Genomic DNA, 24,369 nt, shown 5'->3' with positions numbered 1-24,369 from the left:
GGGCGCACCGCGGGGCTGCAGCGCGACCTCGGGCCTCGCACAGAGGCCGGCCCCGCTGCCGCAGTCCTCCCGGCCGCCTGGCGGCGTCGCCGCGGCCCCTTCCCCGTACTCCCCCCCCGTCACGGGGCCCGATGGGCGCGGCAACGGCCGCCCGGCGGCTGAGGGGAGAGAGGAGGAGGGTGGGAGGGAAGCAGCAGGAGGGAGGGAGAGGGCGAGGCCGGGGGTTTCCCTGTGCCCCTTCTGCTGCGCGTCCCTGACTGGAGCCGTGGCGGCGGGGATGGAGCCCGCGGGGCCGGCGCTGAGGGGACTGAGGTGAGGGGGGGGCGCGGGACCGAGCGCGGCTTCTCGGGGGGTTGGAGAGAAAAGAGGGGAGGCTTTGCGGAATTACCTCAGAATTAGCGAAACCTGCGGTTCTGCTCATTAACGGGGGTGTTAGGCTGCTTGGCGAGGTTACGTGGTCACATGAAATAGGGAGGAAAAGCTGATTCTCTGGGCTGAAAGCCGTGGTGCCCGGGGCGCCTCAGTGGGTATTGTTTGGGTCCTGGGGATTTTTAGGAGACCTACTTAGCGTTTAATGAGGGCAAAAACCCACTGCGCTTGCTGGTAACATGTCAGGTGTCTTAAATTCTCAACTTGTAAGGAGGGAAGAGCTCGAATAGATCTTTAGCTTCTGCTCTTAACGTTGTTTTTTATGTTGCGACTTCTTTGAAGATAAGTTGTGGTGGCACAACTGGTGACGGCACACATTTGGTTGAATAAATATTCTACGTAAAAGGGATTTGAATAGCTGTCTATAACAGGAAAAATAGTTAAAAAAAAAAAACACAACAACCAAACAGAAACATTTACTCACAGATCTTAAAGCCACATTATCGTAGTATAAATATAAAGAATTCTCTGCTCTTTGATGGTTGCAGGGATCAGTGACACCAAATGCCCTCAATAGTTTGCTCATTTTGAAGGGTGTGTTTGCAGAAGGCATGCTTGGCACCAAAGTCTATAACTATTGAAAGTCTCCGTAATAGTTTGGGCAGTACTGTACTGTTCCTTTGGTGAAGGATTTGTTTGTGGTATCAGGTGAAAACTGGGGTCGCTGCAGCCTTCCCTCCTCACTGGGGGAAGTGCCTCTGGGGTCTTGTGAGGTAGTGGGGAGCATCTGTAGGGCTTTAGGGTTGTGTAATGCTAAAGGTTGTTTGCAGGTGCATTTGCATTCCTCACTATTAAGTTTTTGTTGCAGATGTAGTTGTGACCTGCAGTGAAACTGAATTTTCATTCAAGGATGTTCTTGTAATTTGTACAAATATTTTTTTCCTTTGGTGTAAGTTCTAGCACTGCAGCCTTTACTCATGTTTTCAGTAGTGTGGAAACTGGGCACTTTGAGGAACTTAATTTCTATCAATAACAATTGATAACTCCAATATTAATTCAGTTTTGTTTTCTCAGATAATTGTCTGGAGATATCTACTGGGGGAGTTCCCAGGTGGTATATCTCTTTGATGGCAGAGTGAGATCTGCAGCATGCAGACTTCTGTGGATCACTGAGTTTGTGTGGGATGCAAGGTCACTTTCCATCTCTTCCACATATATCGTGTGTCACCTTGATTAGGCAGTTGATTGGGGCATAAAAATATTGCCATAAGGGGTATAGTGGTAAGTTTCATTATTTAGCTATCCAGCAGTGTTTGCAGGGTTCAATAAGATGAATGGAAAATTAACAGCTTAGTGTTTTTTAAGGCTGACATGTAACAAGACTGGTAAAGCAAATCCATTTTTAGAAGCTCTGATGTTGAAATCACCATCTTAAAAAAAAATGTATATATAAATAGACAAGTCCTATGGCATATGTTTCTGATAGTGCTTAAGGGGACAGCAGGTTTGCTTGCTTTTGGTCAAAACTATGTACTTGTACGCTTGGAAGCTGGAGATTACATTTCCACTAACCTGCAGATAGAGGCACATGATTGATTCAAACCAACAATAACTTCTTTTAAATCGTGAGCTTACAGAATTAGCCACATTAAATCTATTAGGAAGAAACAATTCAGTGTGTGAGGTAGGATGTGGTTGCAGCTTTTGTAACAAGCTATTGAGCATGGTGGTAATGCTACAGGTTTTTTTTTCAGCATTGCCGCATCTACTTTTGTCCTTCCACATTTGAAGCAATGCTGAATTTCACATGAGTGAAAACTTGATCTGGAAGACCCTTAGCCATCTGTTTCTTTTGTACTCAGGATTTTAATGGGATAGTTCTTCAGAGCATAGTTATTCTTTTCTTTTGAGCAAATGGCATCCTTCGGTAGTGAAGATGCATTTGAAGATTCAGCAGCCCTCTCCCTACATGATTTAGAAAGTCTGCACAACCTCCGCAGCCGGTCCGCGAGTTTCAGCAGCACAGGGTCCAGCAGCCGCTTGCAGCTCCGTCAACGTGTGGCCCAACTTATGGCTTGTGTAGAGGATATCAGCTCAGATGATGAAATTCATGAAGAAGTGTCTCGCACTCTAGATGAAGCTTTCCTTATCTGGGGGAAAAAGCTGAAGGAGAAGGGGCAAGAATTCAGGTTTTGCTCCCTCTAGTTGATTGGTTTTGTGTTTTGGTCTTGGTTGGTTTTGTTTTTTTTTTTTTTTTTGGTTTGGTTTTAATGCTAGCCAATAAACAGATTTCAGATTGATGAACAGTGACAGAAAATCTTTATTTTCTGTAGATAGAAATCCTGTGGGGAAAGTAGGTGCTTGTAGGGTTACCTATTCATCTTTAAATTTTAGCAGTGGTTTTGTATGATTTTGTTTGTCTGTTTGTAGACTGCACTTAGTTACTTGGAATGTGGGCACAGCTTCTCCACCTCCTGATGTCACTAGTTTACTTCAGCTCAACACACTGGGCCCAACTATGGATATGTATGTTATAGGGTAAGTATATGTTCAAGAACTTGCTTTTTAAGTCTATTGCAAAACTGCAAAGTTTCAGCAGCTTGCTGTTGGTTTCGGGAAGACTGTACAGTGTGAGTTGCCACCCAGGAGGTGGTTTAATACTAAACTTAGCAGAAGGTGAAGACTAGAATTAGTGACTTAGAACAGAGATGATTTATAGCAAGAGAATCTTCTCTCCTTTCTGTTGTTTCATGATACACTAGAGAATAACTTTTTTCTAAACACACAAATTAAAACGTATTTTGGCTGCTGTTTTTCTTTGTTGGCACATAGAGCATATTCCTTTTGATGTGAAAGTTATCCAGACTTCAGTGTGTTTTAAAAAAAATTGCAAGGTCATTGTGCACAATCCGACATGTTTTCCAAACTCAATTGAAATTTTTGAAGACCTGAAAGTCATGTTATTTGTTATAATGTATCCTAAAGTTGCCTTAAACTGACTTGGTGTTTATAAGCTCCTTTAACTTTGTTTTTCTCACTGTGGTAGACCTGTGGATGGGTTAAACCGCTTACAATTGAGAAACAGAACAGCAGTAAGAAACTTTAGACTTTATGCTGGGAGAGGTCTGTTGTGATCTGTGTTCTGATAAGGTTATATGAATTCTGTCAAAACCAGGTGGTACGGGGAGAGTAATCTTGATGTGTTCAGTTTACAGGAGGTGAACTCAAGAATCACAAATTTTTTGTCTGACTTGGCATTTGATGATCCCTGGAGCATTTTTTTCATGACTGTGTTGTCTCCATTGGGGTATATCAAGGTAATTGTTTACATTTCACAAATGTTTCAGCAGTGAAGGAAAACATCTCTAGCTCCATTTGTGCATATTTTTTCCTCAAACTCATTCCTCTCCATAAAAGATAAGTTGGTGTTTTTTGCACGTATTAGTCATTTCTGTATGTACATGAACGTTAGCAATAATTCTCTGACACACTTGTGTTTTCTTGCTTTATTAATAAAGGCATTTAAAAATGTTCTCTATTATTAATAATCTGCTTAATTGTAGCAGTAAAAATTCAACTTTAAATTTATTCATTTCTCATTTTGGAACAGTTGGGAAGTTTTGATGGAAGCCCAGCTGATAACCAGCGAGAAGTTGTTCAGATGCACTGGCAATGACCAGTTTAATTGCTGTAGAAGCATATGATGAATTAAATAAACACTCCTGTCATAATGAGAATACATTCTCAAGGAACAGAGTCATGAAGTTTACGTAATATTAAATGTGATGTAAACGTAACACTCAACAGCGTATTTCCTGTGGCCACAATATCTCTGTCTCTCTCTTATTCGTAGAAATTTTTTTTGCTCTGTGCAGTATTGGGGAAGTGTATTGTGATGCTTCTAAGGTAGTCTGCTTAAGCACCTGCTTTCACTATAACTGTCCCAAGCAATGGCAGTGATTTTCGTTAAGATTGGTAAGGTTTCTTCTTCTTTTTTCCCCCCAACTTATTTGCAGGTGAAAATAGATTGCATATATGTAAAATGGGATTTTAGCAGGGTATACAGATCATTCTGAAGACTTTATTTCAATTGAAGACCTAGAACATCATATGGTAGCTTAAGTGGCAGGATTTTTTGGTAATACATGGGGCATAAGGTCAGCTAAAGTACTGGCTGTTTTAGTAATGGGAATAGTAATGTAGGAGGATATCCTGGATTTCCCTAATAAGTAGATATTAAAAGCCTTTTGAATGTTTTACTGGTTTTCTAAATTGGGCATTGTTTCAGGGTAATTTTGCTGAGTTTATTATCTGCATGTTAATCAGACTCAGTAGTTATGCAATTCTTTTAACTGTAATTAAACAAAACAAAGGACCTATTGGGAATTAATAAAAAAGGAAAAAAGCATAGTTCATTCTAGCATAAGTCACTGCTGATGACGATTCAAAATCCATCTGTAGGCTGACGTTCAGGATGTGTGTGCAGTTAAATAGAATTCCTAGTGGCATGCATGGTTGATCTTGAATTCTAATTTATAAATGCAGCACTTTGGGGACACTGAGGAATGCATGCTGCCACCTAATGGTTTTCAGCAGGACTGGATTAGCTCTAATAATGAGAGGAGAACTAGGTCATTGACATGTCTTTCATGTCACTGGCAGGCCAGGTCAAAATCAAAACAGGCAGTTAAGAGAGATCACGCTAGGACTCATCTAGGAAGTTGGTTGATTTAGAGAGGAGCAGTCGCCTGTTGTGTGCTGAACAGTGACGAGGATGGGTGTAAGGGGCTATTAGTCATCCTTGGGCATCCTGTCCCCTCAATAACAGGGTCTGTTTCCACAGAGTGAGGTTGGTTGGGATTGGTCAGTTCTTTCACAATAAACGGTATTACATTCCCTCTATCAAAGGTTTTTACTTAATTGGGCACTACGTATCAGTGTAAGTTACACTAGTTCCAGCAGAGGAGAGGTCCGTTGTCTTTTGATGCTCAAGACCTGTAGAGCGAAGAGGTGTCATAGTCATGTATAGATCTTGAGAAATGTCTGGGGAACAGCACAGGGCAGATTTAAATGTAGCAAATAGACCCTGAACTTGGGAAAACTGGAAGAGTTGAGCTCCTGGACCAGGTCTCTCTTTACTCAACGTGGTCTATAAAGGGACTGAAAGATACTGTATATCATTTAACAAAATTTTGGAAAGGAGAATAATTTCTCATTGGATACAAATAGTTGTTATGTAGTAACTGTGATTCATCATTTCAATACACTGTTTAGTATTTTATTGGGTTCAAGGACAATGAACATGGTAACGTGTATTCTCAAATCACTTAACTGTGTAGATGCAGAGGCAAAGAGTGAAGGAATTCTGTAGTAAAATTTGGGCTCAGTTGATATACTTCTGCAGTTCTATAGTCAGTGTTAATAATGGTTTTTATTCTTATGTAGTCTTTCTCTAAGTTCATCCAAATCAAAATTGAACAATTTCAATGTGCATTTTAAATTAAATCATTATCATTAAAACAAACGCTGAGTTTTGTGTCTTTTGCCAGGGACAACATAAAGTTAAAATTCATAAATTTTGACAATTGTCTTCATTAGACTGTCTTCACAAAAAAAGAAAGCCCGAACCAAACATACCTTAAATGTATCTTGAAGCTGAAATAGCATCTAATGTGCTATATGAGCATCTTTGCTTTGAAAGTGTTCAGTACATTGTTTTTTAAAGGAATAACAGGCTACTAAGATACTCCTATTTACAGCTTGCTGTTTTTGCAGATGCCTAGAAGCAACTGCCATGCCTGTTAGGTATTGTAATGGGATTTAGAGTGATCAGTTATGTGCTGAAGGATGTTTCAGTTTGAAAAATTTGCTTCTGTCAGAGAACTTGTAGGTGTGCAGTATTATAAAACAGGTGAAAAATGAAGGATTTGGTTCTTCATGAACAGGATGCTCAGAGAGAAATGAGGCTAGTGAGGAAGAATAAAGGTCTTTAGAAATGTTTCGACAAATACATTTTGGGGTCAACCTCAAGTTTGCAACATAATACACTAATGTTAATTAAGAGATAATGTTAATTAAGAGATTCATCAAAAATTTGTTTATGAATAAGTCTACCGTAGGAACATATGCTTCACAGCACTGAAATGTGTCTGCATGTACGATGTCCCAGTACTGATGCCAGGCTTGGCAAAGGGATTGCATGATTTCTGCTCTGGCATTCCTTACCTAACAGCTCCTGTGAAGTACATCCAAGGAGTTCCAAATTGCTCTCTGGAAACGGCCATTTTGTATCTTTTCCAGCTCTCCTCCATTCGCATGCAGGGACTGCTACTTCTGATCTTTGTGAAGCACGTCCACCTTCCTTTCATCCGGGATGTTCATACCCACTACACACGCACAGGCCTATATGGATACTGGGTAAAGAAACAACTGAGATTTGATTGCCTTGGTTACTTGTGCTTATGATGCTGTGTGCCTCTGAATGGTTTCGTGGTGGGAGAGAGGGTATATGGCTTACTTAAAAATGAATAAGCAGTGAGACTCAGTTGTTTGAACCTGGTATGCAAACGTGTAGCACAGACCATAATATTTTACCAGTTTATTAGCTGATATACAACAACCTATGTCGGAAGAAATTGTATTAATTAAAATCTAAATAGCAAGATTTAGTTTTTTTAGATGTTATTAACTGTTGTGTTTGCAGTTGTTGACTGTGGTTTTAGAGAACATTAATTTTCTGTGTTCCAGGGGAATAAAGGAGGAGTCACCATTCGCATGTCCCTCTATGGTCATACAGTTTGCTTCATAAACTGCCATTTGCCAGCACACATGGAGAACACAGAGCAGCGACTGGATGACTTCGAAAAAATTCTGGAAATGCAGTTTGAAGGGGAGAATATTCCAAGTACCTTGGACCATGAGTGAGTTGTTCTGACTCTATTCTGTCTGTATTGTTTTTATCTGTTAAATGGTAGACTCATGCACCAAAGAGTTTGGGTCTTGGAGTTTTTATGCATCATTTTTATTTTAAATGCCTTTTCAGCATTAATCCTGAATATTGGGAGGCCAGGCTGAAAAAGCTGACTTGAAGGGCTGAAGTCTATTTTGCCAGACTGTTCTCTTCCAATCCTGAAGAGAAGAGGCTGCAAATGCCAGAGGCTGGAGAGCTTTAGAAGCTAAAGCTCATTTATACCAAAAATAGTCTAGATCACTATTAAATGTTTGTTTTCCTCCCGTTTTTGGAGGAGATTTGTGTTGTTACGTTTTGGGACGTTTTTATTCCTGTTAAAATTCTAGTATCTAGCTGAGGGCTTCTCAGCCTTTAAATCCTTGATTGATGATTTCTGTAGTTATATGAATTACGCTTACCTCAAGTGTCTCACCATTTCTTTCAACATTTTTTTATTAAGTTATTTGTATATTTCATTGTTTTCAAGTGAGAATTCCCCACGTAATGCTGGAGTCTAAGGATTATAATAGAACTATTTAAAAATGAGTTGAGACAAAATGTTTTAGATGTTGGTGTTTTTTGCTTTTTTTTAATACCCATAAAACTACCAGGCCAGATAAAGTGATATTTCATATCTATTCTAGATTTAATTGTTAATGGCTTCATTAAAATTATGTAAATATATATGACACAGCTTTCAAATCATTAGTTTTCATGTCCTAGTATGTGTTTGATATTTCTATTTAATGTTTCATTTTCTTGATAGTGCCTGTTGAATTCTTCCCTCGTGAGTTAATGAATTTCTACAAATCTTCTGCCTGTGTGTGTTTTTTTTGTTTTGTTTTGTTTTTTTTAGCATTCTCTTCTGGTTTGGAGATTTGAACTTCCGGATAGCAGATTATGGCATACATTTTGTCCGAGAATCAATAAATAACAAGCGTTACAATTTGCTGTGGGAAAAGGACCAGGTATGTTGTATTAATTAGTTGTGTTTTTTAAATTACTTTTATTATTATTTTTAAATGAATACAAACACACTGTAGTAATTAACATTAGTTCTTGAGTTTCTCATTTCTATTAAAAACACAAATTCAGAGTAGTCTTGAGGTGGAACAGATCTATCTGTTTGCTCTTTCATTTCTCAGTCATAAACCTCAATTAATTACAAATTTTTTCTTCTTTTGTTTAATTTCTTACTCATTTACAGTGCTTGTGTATTACTGAAGCTTTCTTTGAACTTCATGGCTTGTGAATTGTTTCTCACATTAATTTCTCCTCCTTTTTTTCTGCTCCCAAGAATTGTTTTTAAGAGACTCTTATTCTGGCATTTGATTAGAACTGCTACAAAACTTTTAAATAGATTGTGTCAAGAGTTCTGGCAGTAACAAAGAGACACTTCTGAATTTACTTTTCCAAATATCTTGTACTGACTGAGATGTTGAATTCTTCTTGGAAAATGCTTTCTCTGTTCCTTTCCCAATTAACTTTTAAGCTCAGATTTTTAAATGTAACTAAAAGTTGCTTTTTATTTCTGCAGTTAAATATGGCAAAAAAGAAGGAAGCATTTCTTCAGGAATTCATAGAGGGTCCTCTGCAGTTTAAACCCACCTACAAGTTTGACCTTTATTCAGATGTATATGATACAAGGTAAAAGCGCAGTAAGATTTGTTCAGACATGGAGTATTACAACATGGTACTTGAGTAATATATAGCTTTGCCAAACAAACTTAAATTTCCTGAACGTGCTAGTTAACTGAAGCTGTTGAGCTATTCTGATAGGCTCATTCAGTGGACAAATCTGAACATTTCTGAAGAAGCCTGAGCCTGCTGATTGCACGAGAGGAGTAGGAGTGAAAAGAGTAAAAAAAGTGAAAAAGAAAGCCCAGCTTTCTTTTTGGAAAGACTAGACTAACAGGATAAACTAGTACTTGTTTAACTTTTTTTTGTCTTTAATACTATAATCATCCTTTGATTATCAGAAATAAGCAAAAAGGAAGAGAGTAATCACCTGCATTTTTTGTTTGCCTTCTCTACATAAGCATTTTATTTGATACTGCTTGCATTTGAAAATAAATGCAAATGTGTCTTTATAAATAATTTTAAGTTGTAAAATGGAGTAGCTTAAGTTTCCAAAGGTTTTCTCTGGCACTGAAGTTTGTTGTTAAACATAAATCTTATGTTTCAAGAGAAGGACAAGTTTCTGTCCAAACAGGGGTTTTGTACTGATCTTTTTCTTTATTTCCAGAGAGCAGAAGTCCCTGTTTTGGTTTAAGTAAGAAGATAACCTTCTGGATTTCATAGATTTGTAAATATTTCAGAATCAAAACAATGCTCCTTCTGAGCTTTTGATTTGATTTTTGTGAAATATTTGAAAATCAGATGACAGCTGATTTTCTTCAGGATTTTCTGAACCTGTCTGAAAGCTGTAGTGTTATCTACTCTGCTGTTGCACTTAATCTTGGAAGTTTATTCGTTTGGATCCAAAGACGTTTTGCTCTCTAACTGAGCATAAACTGAGATAACGGGACTGGTGATAAATCCAGTTAACAAAAAAATATGCATAAAAATCCAAACCTAGGAATTCTAAGGATGATTCACAGCCTAATAGTCTGTGTTGGCTTACTTAAAGAACAGAATGTATGCTTATGCATACTGTGTGCTTTCTGCTGTTGCTACCAGAGGCATTCTGGTTGGATGGGGGCATGATCAGTAGATCTCAAGACACCTGGGTCTTTTGAGCATCACCAAAAAGTGTGCTTCACATTTTCTTATCTTTGATGCTTTTTCTATGTGGATTTTGAGTTCTTCTTTCCCACCTAGTATGCCATTTTCTCTGAAATAGGGAGTTTATTAACTTAAGCTGTTCTTTTGGTATTTTGTTGCACAGCAGAGCAGACATATGGCAGCTCATAAAGATTTCTGTCAGTTTATGTAATTACTGGAGTGAGCGGGATATAGCCCCTTAGTCATTTAAAATCTTTCCACCTTATTAAAGGTGAGTCAGACTTGTATATGGGAAGGGGTAAAACAAAAATATGTTGAATATTGAACTAAATGGCATTCCCAGTTTGTGATGATTTTGATATTAAACTGACAGTTTTCCTTACACATCCTGCTCATTAACTTTTATAATTCAATCTAGTCCATTCTAATTCCTCTTCCATAGGGTATGATCTTTTCTCCATTTCAATTTGAAGTGATACATCCATACAGAGAGTTGCTGTTAAGTCTTCCTCCCACTACAGAGAGAACCACCGAAGGCTCATGTCTTCTGTTGTTATTGATATGGTATAAAAGGAAACTCTGAAGTATGATTGCAGTTTGATATACAGTACAGTCACAGGCACAATTTTATTGATTACGGGATTTTTATAGCCTCTTGTTATGGGACAGCAATGGCTTGCAGACTTGGAATACAGACTAGTGCAGGTTAGAGGAAAGTATTGCTGTGTCACATGTGATTAATATGTTACCTAAGTTTGTCCAAATTCAGTTTTTAAAGTAAACTTGTTCTCAAATTTTTTCAATAGTTTCAAATACCATTCAGACTCTTCCCACATCTTCTTTAAGTTTATGCCCCTTTCCTCAGACTGACCATACATTTGAAGCTTAGGGCAGTTGTTGAATCATCTCAACGTTCTTGCACGTTCTTATGGAGTGTATTAGGAGAAAGTATCATTTCCTGTACGAAGCTGACTAACCCATTGGAATGCCCTTCTCCCATTCATTTTACTCCTCTCTCAGAAACCTATGAAACTTATCTCCAGTACATGGAGTTGTGTTCAAATTGAGGAATCCATGGTTGTAAAGCATGTTGAACAGAGCTGTAAAATGAAGCTTGGATATGATTACCTTCTTATATTAATATGTATCTGACAGCCTTTCAACTATGAGTAGATTTTGCACGCTATTTTTAGCTTTTCGCAACTGCTTTTTCTTCTCATTTCACTTTTATACTTTCATTTCTGTAGCGAGAAGAAAAGGAAGCCAGCATGGACTGATAGAATTCTTTGGAGAGTGAAAAATCTCTGCCAGCATGCATCAAAAGAAGGCGAATTCTCCGAAGAAGAACAGACAATTTCTGTTACATTGAATAACTATATCAGTCATATGAGCTATGGCATCAGCGATCACAAACCTGTTACAGGAACTTTTGGGCTTGAGGTGATGTCCCACTTGTTGTTTAAAAAAGAAAATTGTTTTTCTAAGTCTTGCCTTACTGAAGCTGTTTTTCTATACATTGTAAGTCTTAATCTCTATGTTTCATTCTGATTAAAGTTAAAGCAGCAAGTTGCTTTCAGGTTATTTCCATTTGTTTAAGAGTACCGCAGCAGGTGTGGCAGAGAATAGAAAACGAACAAGTGAAAGAAAAACAGACTTGACTGACTTTAAATTTTGCTCTCTCTCTAGCTAAAGCCTCTTCTAACAGATCCTTTGATCACGCTGAATCCTGAGGGTGAGTGGAGTGCAGAGCATGATGTTCTAGTCCGCTATTCTGCAGTGCCTGAATTCCCAAGCAGCGCTTGGGACTGGATTGGACTCTTTAAGGTAACATTCCTGCATCGTGGCTCTTTAATGAAGATGGTGGACATGACAGGAAGAGATAGTTGATAGTCTTCTGGTATAGGACATTGTGATTCTTGCTAGTGGAAAACTTTCCAAAATAGTCTTGTATTCTTGATTGCTGGTAGTTCCTGTATGTGAGAGTTTAGTTGCCTCTCAAGATGACTATGAACTTTTACACATTCTTTTAATTCTCTGCTAAAATAATGTGGTGATGTACATGAGTAAAATGGTTGTCAGAAGCTGTGAAATGGAATTGCCTTCCCTTAATGCTTATGGTTCAAAAGATTTATGCAAGAGAGAGAGAACAAATGAAAGGAAGTCAGTGAAAGGGTGTGACAACAGGCATTCCCTCCCTCTTAGAAATTAAAGATATGTGCCAGCCCCAAAACGTTTTGATGTAAAGTATTTTAACTGCTGCAGTGTATAACCATGCCTCTCACATCTTTGAGTTTTCCACGTGATACGTTTTCTGTTTCCTCCAGAAAGCTGATGGTTCACATCTTTCTTTGCAGGTGGCTTTCAGGCACGTGAATGACTATGTTACTTATGCTTGGGTAGAAGATGATGAAATTTCTTCTAACAAGGACAGCAAACAAGTAAGCCAATTTGTTTCTTTCCACTGTAGTTTCTTACAGAGCAGTATTCAAGGATCTCTTTGTTCTATATCCCCTTCTTCTGGGTTTTGCTTCCTCCGATTTCCCAGTCAAACCTATCTGGGAATGATATTATTGTTTAAAATACCTCTTCTAAGTCGTTTTAATTTTCAGATAGTCCAGCATATGTTCTCAGGTGTGATCATGTGCCTTAAAGTAACTGATGAAAAAAATGATTCCTGTAGTCACTTTTGATTTTATTAAAGACTACCATTATTTTTATTTTGTTCTATTTCTGCCACTAAAATATGTAACTGGCCATTTTTTCATCTGATTGTCCAAGTTTCTCAATGTATCTTAAATATTTATTTTATGATTTTTTCATTACAACTGTACGTACTTTAATTTGACTAACACAATTAGTTCCAGATGTCAAATACAGCTACAGATTAGTGCTTCTTAGACTTTTCTTCTTTTTGGCTGCTGTTTTGGCCTCTTTTTAAAAACTGCTCTGTTAAATAGCTTTCTAGTTGTGATAACTTAAAGCAATTTAAAAAATAATAAAAAAAACTATTTTGCATACAAATGACCTGTTTCCAGAGGTATTTTGCTGAACAAACAGGAATTTAAATTTAATTTCAGGGGCAAAGTGGAAGGATGGATGAGACTTCCCAGACAATAATGGAAAGCGGTTGTTTCTTGTTAGAGGTTAACATCAAGTTTATAACAAGAGCACAAATTGTCTTGTACTCGAGAGTCAGTATTCTGACTCTCAAAATTTCTCTGACATCATGCGTTCATATTACTAAGCTTAAAAATCTAAGCACTGTTAACATTGTTTTAGCAGGGTATTGTGGGCTGCCGTTCAGGATCCATGAGTCTTTAGGATACTACAAAACGGAGGTGGTGTGGCTGTTTCATGTAACACCTGGTCATTGCCACCAGGAGGCAGTTCATCTCCCTCCTTGCTGCTTGTGTGGCCTTGCCGCTTCACTTCTAACAACTCTTTCTTCTCACATCTTGCTGAACCAAGGCAGCTTGCTAACATGGTGAAGGATATTCACTTTTCTCTTCCTGGCTTTTCAGATGGTTTCCTGAATTATTTCTATGCTCATCCTTTTTAGCTTTTGGTTAAAAATTTGCTTATAAGCAGCAAGTACTGAATTTTATGATTTCCTGAAAGGCAGAGACTACTTTTTGAAAGTTGTTTTCTCTGTGGAAATTACCCTTTGCCCCTGTTCTTATTTTTGTTGACAGATTTACATGAGTGCTGCAGAAATACCTGATACAGGAGGAGAATTTTTGCTTTGTTACTACAGCAATAATTTGCGGGCAATAGTTGGTATCAGCCAGCCTTTTCAGGTAATACATTTGGAAGCTTTGATTAACTTTGACTGGGATTTTTACTTCTTTTGCTTTCATATGCATCTGAACATAGGTGTGTGCAACTGGGTTAATTCCACAGGAGATGGCAGCAGCAGTAATTGCAAAAAGGGTATGTGCTGGCTAACAGCCAGTAAAAGAATTTGCTGATATTCTAAAAGATTCTAAGTTGCTATTATTGCAGCACGTTGTTCTAATGAAATAAGGCAGCTCTCTCTCATCTTTCATTTTTTTTGGAACTTCATGCTCTGCCAGTTAGGTCCCTGCTTTCCATAAAGATGAGAACTCAAATGCTGCCAAGTTTCTGACAGATCGTGAATGAACTTTTTCTGCTCCCTTCTGTGGCAGGTTTGCACGGAAGTGCTTCCTGTATCACTTAAATTAGGGAAAGACAGGGCAGTTGGAATTCAAGTTATTTGTTTAACAGGCTTTGTTTAATTTCCGGAAGGTTAACTTAACCTGTACAGAGCAGATGAAGTGACCAATTGTCGCTTCTCTTTGCCAAAATCATTTTGTTCGTGAGTTATTTCCCTTGCTGCCACGCTAATGTGTTGTGGGATGGCTGAAATGAAGTTCTATGTTGTTGTTGGATGAAGGGGGTTTTAGAAGGCTGTGACACTGTTACCGTAAGAGAGAGAGTAATGAAACTTGCTGAGCTGGCTGGTAAACCTCAGTGATACTGTTCATCTTATCTATTGGTTAAAAGTATTACAAAGTCCAGTATTTCAGCAGTCTCTCAGCTTAAAATCTGCTACAAACTCTGCAGCATAGTTGTCACTTCTGTGTGAGTACAACACACCATATAAATATAATAAACTAAGTCATTTATAGGATACCTTTCTTTTTCCATGATGCTTAATGTTTTTATCTTATTAATGTTTGTAATAGATTTTTAAAGCTTCATAATTTCTGCATATATGTATCTTTTTTAATTATTTTTTATCAAGTATGCAGCATATCTTTATATGATGGTATATTGATAGTATTTAGAAACACTGTGTTGCCCTATTTCTTATTTTTTTAACTATTGTTTTTCTTCTAGATTCAGCCAAATAGAACATTAATAGAAAAGGATCTGGCACAGGAAGAGAACAGTTGGATGCAAACACCTGACAATCTGGAATCGCATAATGAGTTCTGAAGTCAGAAGGGGCATTCAGTGGTCCTGATTCAGGCGTCAGATGATTCTTTATGTCTTAGTGATTATAAGCTTTTACTCTTAGAAGATGGAGTAAGGCAGTGCAAGTAAGACAGGTAGGGCTGTTTGGAAACTGTGTAAGCTCATAGAAGGTAATTTATTGTGGAAGCATTTTTACTGATACAGTGAGAGTAACTCTTACATTAGATAGGAACTGTAAAAATAGCACCTAATGAATGCTGTGTGATTTAAGATGATAGATGCTTTTAATCCAGTGACTTAACCTGAGTAAGTTGCATTCTGTAATAGATTTTTAGGACTGTTTTGTTTCTTTTTTTTTTTTTGCAGAGGATATTTTTATTTACAATACAGTATTCACTAAGCTGTAACCACTTAATCACTGATTTCAAGTTTTTTTAGTTTAAATGAAGTTATTTAAAAATTATTTATTAGATATAGCTATCTAGCTTATTTTAAAAAAATTATTTGACTCTTAAATGTAAGCTAAGTACCTTTTGGGAAACACATGTGATAATAAGTCACAGAAGAACATAATCTTCGGAGCGTGTAAATTTTCCTTCTGTAGTACATCCTTTTTCTTCATGCCTTGCTGATACCTGTTTGTAAGATTTTTCATTTCTGATTTTTCATTTCTAATTTTTCCAGATTGAGATACTTTTATTGAAACACACTTGTCCTGTTTTGTTTTGGGGGTAGATTCTTCTTTTACAAAACAGTTCATCAATTTGCCTATGCCTTTTCTCCCTCTGATTATTTTTTTTTTAAAGTAAAAATACTTTTATGTTGGTCCCTGGCTCAGAGTTAAGCAGGATCTCAAAACTTCTGGAAGCAGGAGCTTCATTTGAGAAATGCTTTAGCATAGGTGGGCAGTTCATAGCTCATAAAGCACTTGTTGGCAAAGAGCTACTGAACATGCTAACCCTGCCTCTTCTCTGCTGTATCATATTTATAAAGCTAAAGACATAGTTCATCCCTGATACTATTAGGCTACATTATTGTTACGCATACTACAGAGTGACATGAATTATAAATGGGAAATTTAGTGGAACGAGTTTTTTTCTATAGCGTAATCTGTGCTACCAAAAATTGTGGAAGTCTTTCACTTCTAGCAATCAGTCTGCAAAATTTCTTTTCCTAGTGGTGCTTAGACTTGAATGTATCCTGTGCACTTGAGGGTGGAGATAGCATAAGAAAGATCAAGTACTTTTAAAAACCTGAAAGGTAGTTAGCTTTAGAAATGGTTTTATTTGTTGATGAGGAAAGGGAGGTCTTTGGAAAGGATTTGGAAGAGACACCACCATTCCACAGAATCTCAGATTTCAGTGACAGAAAAGAGCACTTGTTAGTCTCCATGTTCTAGACACAGCTTTGAGTTACCTACTATGTATGGTAAGTAAAGTTAGTTGCTAATCACTGTCTTGTTGGTTATGGATGGAAAAGAGAAAATTTGGCTCAAGTGGAAGAGTGAAGCAAAGGATACTGCTGCTGGTGTGTTTATTTTGCTTCAGAACTGAGCGGTCTCTATTTTATTCTTATAGTCTTCGTTATTTCTGTTAGGATTCTTTTGCGATAGAAAGTGTACACCTTGATGTGAAATTTCTTTCTCAATTGCTTCCTTATGTCATTCACTGTATAAAACCTTCTGGGGTCCCAGAGTCTTTGTATATTGTGGAAACTTTAACATGGGTGAACTGGTTAGATTGTTGCAGTTTGGGGTTTAAGAGCACCTAGCCTCTGTAAATTTCAGTTGTATCTCAACTAATGCTCCCTATTGGGAAATATTTCCAGTTGTAAGTAGGAAGGGCAGGTTCAGAAAGATCCTGTGTTCACTGCATGGATTAAAACCGCCTTGAGGTTTACCGTTGACATTCCTATTATACTTTGGAACAATATTAGAAACCGTTTTCACATTTGTAGCAGTCTTACAAGAATTCGTGTTGCACTAAATCTTTCAGATGTGTGACTTTTCATGGCAGTTACAGCATCAGACAAATCCCTACTGAAGTGCAAATAACTTGCAGGTTTTGAGTCGTTACTGTTTCTGTTTTTTCTTGTGTAACTGTAATACCATACTCCATGCAAGGAGATTCCCATGGAGAGCTCAAAGAACTGTGGTCTTTGAATTCCAGACCATAGCTGGTGATTTATTGTGGACCAAGATCCAGTTTCTTCTAATCAGGGTGCATCTGCCATTCACGAGCAGCTCAGAGGGGGAGCCATACAGCCGCTTTACATGGGCGAGAAACCCAAGCTCCTTAATGTTGTATGAGAACTGATAACTCTCTCAATCACTGGAGATAGAAGCTGCATTTTGTAAACTAATCCTTTGCACCACAGGACTTCACTGAAAATGTCCACAGCAGCTGCGATTGAATCTGATCGTGTGTTAGGAAGATGCTGCACAGAACTGTATACTTCTTTAAGATTATGCACACAGTAGCAGTTTTGTTTACTACTGTTACCTATGGTAGCTTTTCAAACTATTCCATGATCTGTAATGATGCAATTTCTAATGAAATTTATCTTTTTTTTAAAAGCACCTTTGATTGGATGTTATGATCACTGGAAATGTTTTTATACTCATGTGTTTTCTTTTCATGTATGACTAAAATAAATCCTGGCGGTGAAGTGTTCTACATGGCCTCAATTAATTTGAGAACAAAGACATTGGCTTGGGTGGAGAGAATCGATTCCATGCATGGTAACCTTTCTCCAAGAAACTCTCGTGATGTTTAATGTGCACATGCAGTAGTATTTTAGAATGGAAATACGTCACTAATAACATATGTGGTGTGGCTTTGGACTGAAACAGAAGGCCAAAGGCAAATACTGCTTTTCTTTTGGATAAAGCAGATTGATCTAAAAAGACTTTTTTTTCCCCTGTAAATGAGACTAGTGTTAAATAAACTTAAATGATGCTGTAAGCATCTGTTTGGAATTTTCTCCCCCCTCCCTAGAAAAGGTATCTTAATACAAAATTCATCTGAAATAGTTGCATGTTTAAATTGTTGGGAAAAAAAAGGTCCTCTTGCTCTTTTATTCCACCCGTAGGACATAATTTCAGTAATATTGAATTGCAGAGCACATGTTAGTAACAAAGGAGCACTAGCTTATTTGGTTGGCAACTATTTTTTTTTTTCTGTTAGAAACTTAGCACTTGCTTGGTTCAAAACCTTTATTTCAGGAGATTGAACCTGCTTTCATTCAATTTGACCTATACTTTCTGTCCTTGTTAGTATGAGTGCAGCTCTGTCTATACCAATGGAGTTATGCGTGCTTACACAGGGACACAAGTTTGTATGTGGTGGTTTTCTGTGTTGTCGTTGTTTGTTTGTTTTCCCTGAGAAGATGTGTACAGTTGTGTTTTGGAAATTCTTCCCTAAATGAAGTTCTGTACAGAAGATTCATAGTTTTTGTGTTTATATTAATGTTATCCACAATACTTCTCATCATCAGTTTTCAGTATTTCCTCCTGTTCACAACACTGGGAACTTCTCTGATCAACCTGGGGCCTGGTTTGTTTAGTAAGACAAATTGTCTGTGATTTAGGCTTTTTTAGTTCTCATTATTAATTTTGGAAATTACTTTTATGCTGTCAGTAATGCTTTCAAACGTAGAATAGCATAGGCCTTTTAACAGGAGGCAGTGAAATATAGGTGACGTTTAGTCCTGTCCCATACAGACGTCTGTATTATTTGTGATCAAAGTACTATATTTTCTGGTGAGAGTATTTTGAATCTAACTTGCATATTTGTTTCCACAATTCCTCTATTACACAGTCTCTTCAAAATTGACTTAACTGGTTTCTAGCTGGATAGAAGAAAAAAGGCTGATGGGGAGGAGTTGGATGAATGACAGTTGACAATAACACAGTTAAAGAGAAGAATTGGAGTGCTGTTTTAGCCAAGGGAAACAATGAAAAAAAGGGGTCAGTAACAGTTGCTACTCGTGAGGCATCCCTAGATCTATTAGAGTTCTCACTTCTCATTCCCTGAAACTTTGGTTTCAATATTTTCCCTGTAAAAATGCTCAAACCACTTAAAATGCTTCCTTAGCATTTAAGAACAGGTTCTACTAAATCCACTTTTTCACAGGTTATGTAATTTGAGATATTTTTTCTTTGTGAAAAGTCTCTTACATTATACTTCATATTTTAACTTTCTGTATTTTTCATGTACGTTTGCTACCAAATTGCTTCCTTCTAAAGGTAACTTCACAATTCCCTGCTGTTAGAGAATTTATTTTAAAATATGAAATATGTCTACTGAGGAGTGTTCGTCAGTATAGCCTTATTTAACTTCCTTATACCTCTGATTCCTAACTAACCTCAGGATACGCAGTATATCATTGCACATAGATAGTACAGCTCTGTGTAAACAGGAAATATTTCGAAGATGTCTTGCGTGTTTGTTAGACCCTAAAAATACCTTCTGATAAAGACTATTGTTTCTACTACCACTACTTCCTTCTCTGCTCTTGGACACTAAGCGACACTCAGATGAACTTGTCTTAATATACTGCAGTGGAAAGGCCAGTTGGACAGAGTTTGAATTAGGTTTTCCTTGAGAGAGGAAACGATACCTTTTCTGAGAACGCTGCATTATTAACAGGAATATTTCTCATGGCCTTTTCTGTCCTTAGATATAGGTATTTGCTATTTGAAGGTGATTGAAATGAAGCAATTTTTTTTAACAGCATGATATAGAGATAGTAGAAAGTGCCCATCAATGCAGGAGTACCAATATTATTTAACTTTATAACTCATACATTAGGCAGGTAGTATCCTAATTTTCTTATACCTGTTTTTTCTTTATACTGATAGTAAAAAAGAATGGGGAAAAAGATTTCTGTGTAAAGATAGAAGTGTTTTGAGGCCAGTCTTCTACATGTTCAGCTTTCCCTCATCTCTGTATTCTTTAACCCTTTCTTTAGGGGGCAAACTCAAACATCAGGGAGTTGTATAGCATACAGCGTGCAGTAAGCTGTTTGTGTGGCTGCTTTGACAGCCGAGGCAATGGTACTTGCCACCTGATTAATCTATGCAGTATAAACTGTCTACAGTTACCCTGGAAACTGAGCTACTGAAGGGAACTATACTGAGCTTGTATGTTCAATAGCTTCAACTTAAGAAAAATAATGTGTGTGTGTGTACGTCCCACCTCTCGTATTACAGTGCAACTGTCTTCTTCCCCTCACAAGGTCCCTGCTATCAAAAAAGTAAGAACATCTCATTCGTGCAGTCTAGAAAGTAGCAAGAGAACCCGTGTGGGAGCATTTGGAGCACAGGTTGGAAGGATCACTGGAGGAAAATACACAAATCAGAAGAAGCATGAGATCTGGGAACATAAACTGGTGAGAGGAAATGCAGGGGTATAGGAAGAGTTCAGAGAATAGTAATCTGCTAGCATCACAAAAAGAAGGAAAAAAAATAATACTTTAACCTGTCAACCATACTTTGACTGAAACTGAAAGTTATCAAATACAGACATCAGCCCTGGAGGGAAATGTTTCAGCATTGTTTATCAATACATGCTCTACTGTAACTGGTCTTAAAGCCTACTGCCTGGCATTGGCAAAGATCACCCCATGTTCCTCTCCTTCCTTTTCTATTTTGTTTATGTATATAATTATAGGGTAAATACACACACACTTTAAAGCCTCTGCTTAGTCTACCCTTTTTCTCTTGTTCTCATTTACTTGTAGCCCACTTTAAAAAAAAAAACAAAAAAAACCAATTCTGGCATCAGTGTCACAAATCATTCCAGTTAAACAGCCTTCACGTTCTGGACTATTAATCTTCGTAACGTCTCCACATATGAAGGGTAGATAAGATAGACACGGTATTGCTCCATGTTACTGAGAATAGGTCTGGTTTTTGTTTCAGGAAGTGACAGTGGTGGTTTCTTCTTTAATCTGATAAAATCTCTTTTTCAATGTAGCCTTATATTGGAAAGTAAGTGGTCAAGGAAACCAGGAGTGGCCCAGTCCAACAATTTATATAACAGCTAAGGCCAGTGTAAGAGTGATTCCAGATACAAAACACAGAACAGTGCCAGGCCATTTCTTTTCAGCTACAGACCAGGCTGGTGTTGTGTCCACTCTTGAATGGCCAAATGCTTGTTAATCTTAACATCTACGTAGGTTGGTTGTTTTTTTGGTTTGGCTTGTTTTTTGACAAGCAGTATCATCTGGAATTCTTCTGTGGTAGAGCTGAAAACTCAGCCTTGCATATTCAGATAAGATTGATGGAATTGTCCCATAACAGCAAGTCTTGAAATACCCGGTGTTTAGACTGGTCTTCTTTCTCCATGGTCATTGTCAGGGTATCTGCATCTGTGAGGGGAGTGTGTGGAGATTATAGGTCTAGATGCTGCCTTAACGGATTACATGACTTTAGTAAAACACTGTAATTACACTTAAACCAGCGTTTATGTTTACCAGCTTATTTTTCTAATATTTGTAGTAGGATTTTTTGTGCAGTAACATGTGCAAGTTAATTTCCTTTGCCATGATTAGTTAGCTATTCAACAATTCAATAAATAATGATTTAGATCTAGAGTAATTTGAAGAACTTCCTGTAGTCACCACATGAGCAATCAATATTGCTCTGTCACTTTAAACTGAGCTTAAACCTTAGAGTTGAAGAAGGAGAACCTTTTCTAAATAAAATCTCTTGGTATGTTTGTAAGGTCTGTCATATTATTGTTTCGTGCTAATACCTATGAAATGGCACCCGCAGTGGCTTGACTTCCCAAGTCCACTGGGACCAAAATGGAACATCAACAAAGTTTGCAGCAATAAACACGAACATAAATTTAGGTTTCTTGGAACTGTCTTCACACATTGTAACTCGTGGAAGCTAGTCTTGAACTTAATTGTTGTTTCAGCTCACACCTACACTTAATATAAATACAGAGGTTCATCTCTTCCTCTCAACACAGGGCTCTGAACCAAAGATTGCAGTTAGTTGAGGTTTTCTTCCAAAGAGATTTACTAACTTACCTTGGAAAGATGGAACTGCAAATTGAACTTATTCCTACGGGAGAAATCATCCGTGTGGTTAGTCACAATGGAGAACGCAAGACTGTAAGCCTGATTTTCTGTTGTTCTATTTTCTCTTCTTTTAGTGTTAGTTGCATGCTAAACAACTTAGGAACTGTTGTGCTGAATTGAGAAATGCCATTCCAAAAAAAAAAAAAAGGTTTCTACAAGACTGGTCGCTGAAGTGACGGTAGCTGTTTTGTGAACGGTTTTCTCATTGTAATAAAAATTGGTAGCAATGAATGTTGTTATCAAGTGGCTGGGAGTTTAGGAAATTATTAAAGTGTATTTCCTGTAGAAATCCTTCAGTGCACCAAAGCTGATGTAACCTGGAGTTGTTGTAATGGCCCAGCTGTGTTCGTTCTGTCAGGATTCTGGAAGCACTTTCAAACAACAAAGGAAGGGAAACAATTTTCAGAAGTGTCTGATTCTCTTGAATATTGATTGTCCGTGTTGTCACTGGATTCATGCTCTGAATGTTGTGGGAAGGTTCATGCATCAAAAAGGCCGTGCTGGCAGAACATATCAAAGGACTGTTCATACTGCCTTGAAGAACTGTCTATTCCATTAGCTTGTGACTCTTACTGACTTAGGTTCAAGGTTTGTGAGAAAGCAAATGGAAAATCTGTGAGCTTCTTTCTACTTTGACATGATAGATGCAAATAGTTAGGAAAGACAAGCTACTTTTGTAGAATAACTTCGTTTTTCAGTACTTGCAATGAATGGCCATTCTGCGTGTTTTGCTTTTTGAATATTTTAACTGGATTTTTATATTTTAATTAATCTAGAGACAAAACTGTGTAAAAACTTTTTTTAATCCTTCTATGTTTAAATGCTGCACGTGGTCTTTTTTCTGTTGTCAAAGCTTCGTTGTATGGACTTGGAAAGACAGTTGATTATGGTTAATAATACTGCTCATTACGCTTTCTTTCAGGTGAATAAGCAACCACTTTTACCTAAATGCAATCATGTACTTATATTTCTTTGTCATAGGTACTTATAAAGTGTTTAATCTATCTTCAGTTCTGGTAGCAGATCGCTCAGGGCAGAGCCATCACGTACCGCAGCACACATCTGTGCATGTTGCTCCAGTTTCCGAGTATTGTCTTTCTAGTAAGTAATCTGAAACATGATGTGAAAATTGGCTAAGACACTGTGTGTGGATAACACAGTCATTAGGTAGTCATTGTACTTCAGAAAAACCTGAGAGCTCTGCCTTGTTGGAAGATGAGATAGTGGCAATGCTGGTATTCTTTGGTTTCTAGTAAATGGTCCGGGACTGTTGGTGAGTGGCACGTAGTGACAGCAGAGGACACTGGCTGGACTGAATCCTCTTTCCCAGAGGGAACCGTTCCTTTAAACCTTATCCTGAATAGCATGCCCCAGGATCCTGGGGGAGACATCGGAGAGAGAAAAGCTGTTAGTTCAGCTTTCTAAAGAGCTTTAAATCTTCATTAACAGTCCATAAAATCGTAATTTGCTACTTTGAGGACAGCATTCTCTATTCAAGTGCTGTTGGTGCTGCAGAAACGGACAGAGAAAAGTAGTTTACGATGCATCGTGCTTTAATACAAGCCTAAGTTTGTAGCTGAAGACACTTCGAAGGGTTGCAGAGCTTTTCTGGTTCAGCTCAGCGTGCTTGCCTGTTAGAATCAAACCATGCAGAATTTGCTGCGGATCCTGGGCAGACCACCTCCCAAATCAACACGCCTGTGGTGAACCAAGATGCTCGTCTCTCTACCTGAACTTGGTGGCACAGCTCCCGCTGGCTTTGGGGGGATCGCTCCGGAGTTGAACTCGCCCTTTGGCCTTCTCACGACGACACCCTTGGGCTGTTTCCCACACCAGCAGGGAGGGGATGGCGAAGTTGTCACCGGCGCCCCGCGTTTATCTCTTGGAGGGCTGGAGGAGACAGGTGCGCCCGGCGTGCGAGCCGCTGCGATACACAACCTTATCAGCAGGATGCCGCTGTCCTGAACAATGTAATCAGGCCGAGCTGGTTCCTGCCTCCCCCTCCGTGCTCTCCGGGACCGAGCCGGCTGCCAGCGAGGTCAGGGGCTCCCCCAAAAGCCCCGCTAACCCGCGGGGGGGGGGATCCCCCGGAGCTGACGGCAGGTGAGGGCGGAGGCAGGGCCGCTGCTGCCCGCCTGCACTCCGCATGCCCGCCGCTCGGACATGCTCACTAGCGGCTCCCCAGCGGCTCACTAGCGGCTCCCTCCCGCCGCCACTCGGCGCCCCGACACCGGCGGAGCCGCCGCAGGGCCCCGAGCCGCGCGTCCCGGGGCGCGGAGCGCAGGTGAGCGGCAGCA

The 24,369-nt window shown here is 38.6% G+C and overlaps 2 protein-coding genes and 1 long non-coding RNA gene across 7 annotated transcripts in view; 2 read left to right on the top strand and 1 right to left on the bottom strand.

Annotated features, from left to right (window-relative positions):
* Window positions 1-114: 114 nt before the first annotated feature.
* Window positions 115-17,650, top strand: INPP5K (inositol polyphosphate-5-phosphatase K). Of its 4 annotated transcripts, none has more exons than XM_040532267.1 (13): window positions 125-312; window positions 2,800-2,907; window positions 3,578-3,686; window positions 6,670-6,786; window positions 7,117-7,289; window positions 8,175-8,286; window positions 8,856-8,965; window positions 9,564-9,590; window positions 11,290-11,482; window positions 11,729-11,866; window positions 12,397-12,480; window positions 13,735-13,839; window positions 14,903-17,650. In XM_040532267.1, exons 1-13 carry the CDS (start codon window positions 278-280, stop codon window positions 14,999-15,001), a joined length of 1,410 nt encoding a protein of 469 aa, XP_040388201.1. In that variant the 5' UTR covers window positions 125-277; the 3' UTR covers window positions 15,002-17,650. The 4 variants fall into 4 exon arrangements, with proteins under 4 accessions (XP_040388202.1, XP_040388201.1, XP_040388199.1 ...); XM_040532265.1 differs by lacking the exon at window positions 125-312 and adding an exon at window positions 2,130-2,558; XM_040532268.1 differs by lacking the exon at window positions 9,564-9,590 and having other exon boundaries at window positions 115-312.
* Window positions 15,330-24,214, bottom strand: LOC121057717. Its single transcript, XR_005813899.1, has 2 exons — window positions 22,022-24,214; window positions 15,330-21,352 (listed from the first exon to the last, which is right to left on the bottom strand). It is a non-coding gene; the product is annotated as an uncharacterized LOC121057717 (long non-coding RNA).
* The window catches only part of MYO1C (myosin IC), a 59,440-nt gene continuing 56,421 nt past the window's right edge, over window positions 21,351-24,369 (top strand). For both annotated transcript variants that reach the window (XM_040532244.1, XM_040532243.1), the window contains exon 1: window positions 21,351-24,356. In XM_040532244.1, the coding sequence (XP_040388178.1) occupies window positions 24,219-24,356 (138 nt within the window). In that variant the 5' untranslated portion in view covers window positions 21,351-24,218. The remainder of the gene's footprint in view (window positions 24,357-24,369) is intronic.

This window comes from Cygnus olor, chromosome 20 (assembly GCF_009769625.2).
Source record: "Cygnus olor isolate bCygOlo1 chromosome 20, bCygOlo1.pri.v2, whole genome shotgun sequence".
Taxonomy (NCBI): domain Eukaryota; kingdom Metazoa; phylum Chordata; class Aves; order Anseriformes; family Anatidae; genus Cygnus; species Cygnus olor.
Note: the sequence above shows the minus strand (reverse complement) of the source record. Positions and strands in the feature narration are given on the sequence as shown.

Coding starts and splice junctions, on each gene's coding strand:
- INPP5K (XM_040532265.1), top strand. CDS start 2,284: ATGGCATCCTTCGGTAGTGAAGATGCATTTGAAGATTCAGCAGCCCTC. Junction 8,287..8,855: donor TGCTGTGGGAAAAGGACCAG/GTATGTTGTATT, acceptor TTATTTCTGCAG/TTAAATATGGCAAAAAAGAA. Junction 8,966..9,563: donor TCAGATGTATATGATACAAG/GTAAAAGCGCAG, acceptor CTTTATTTCCAG/AGAGCAGAAGTCCCTGTTTT.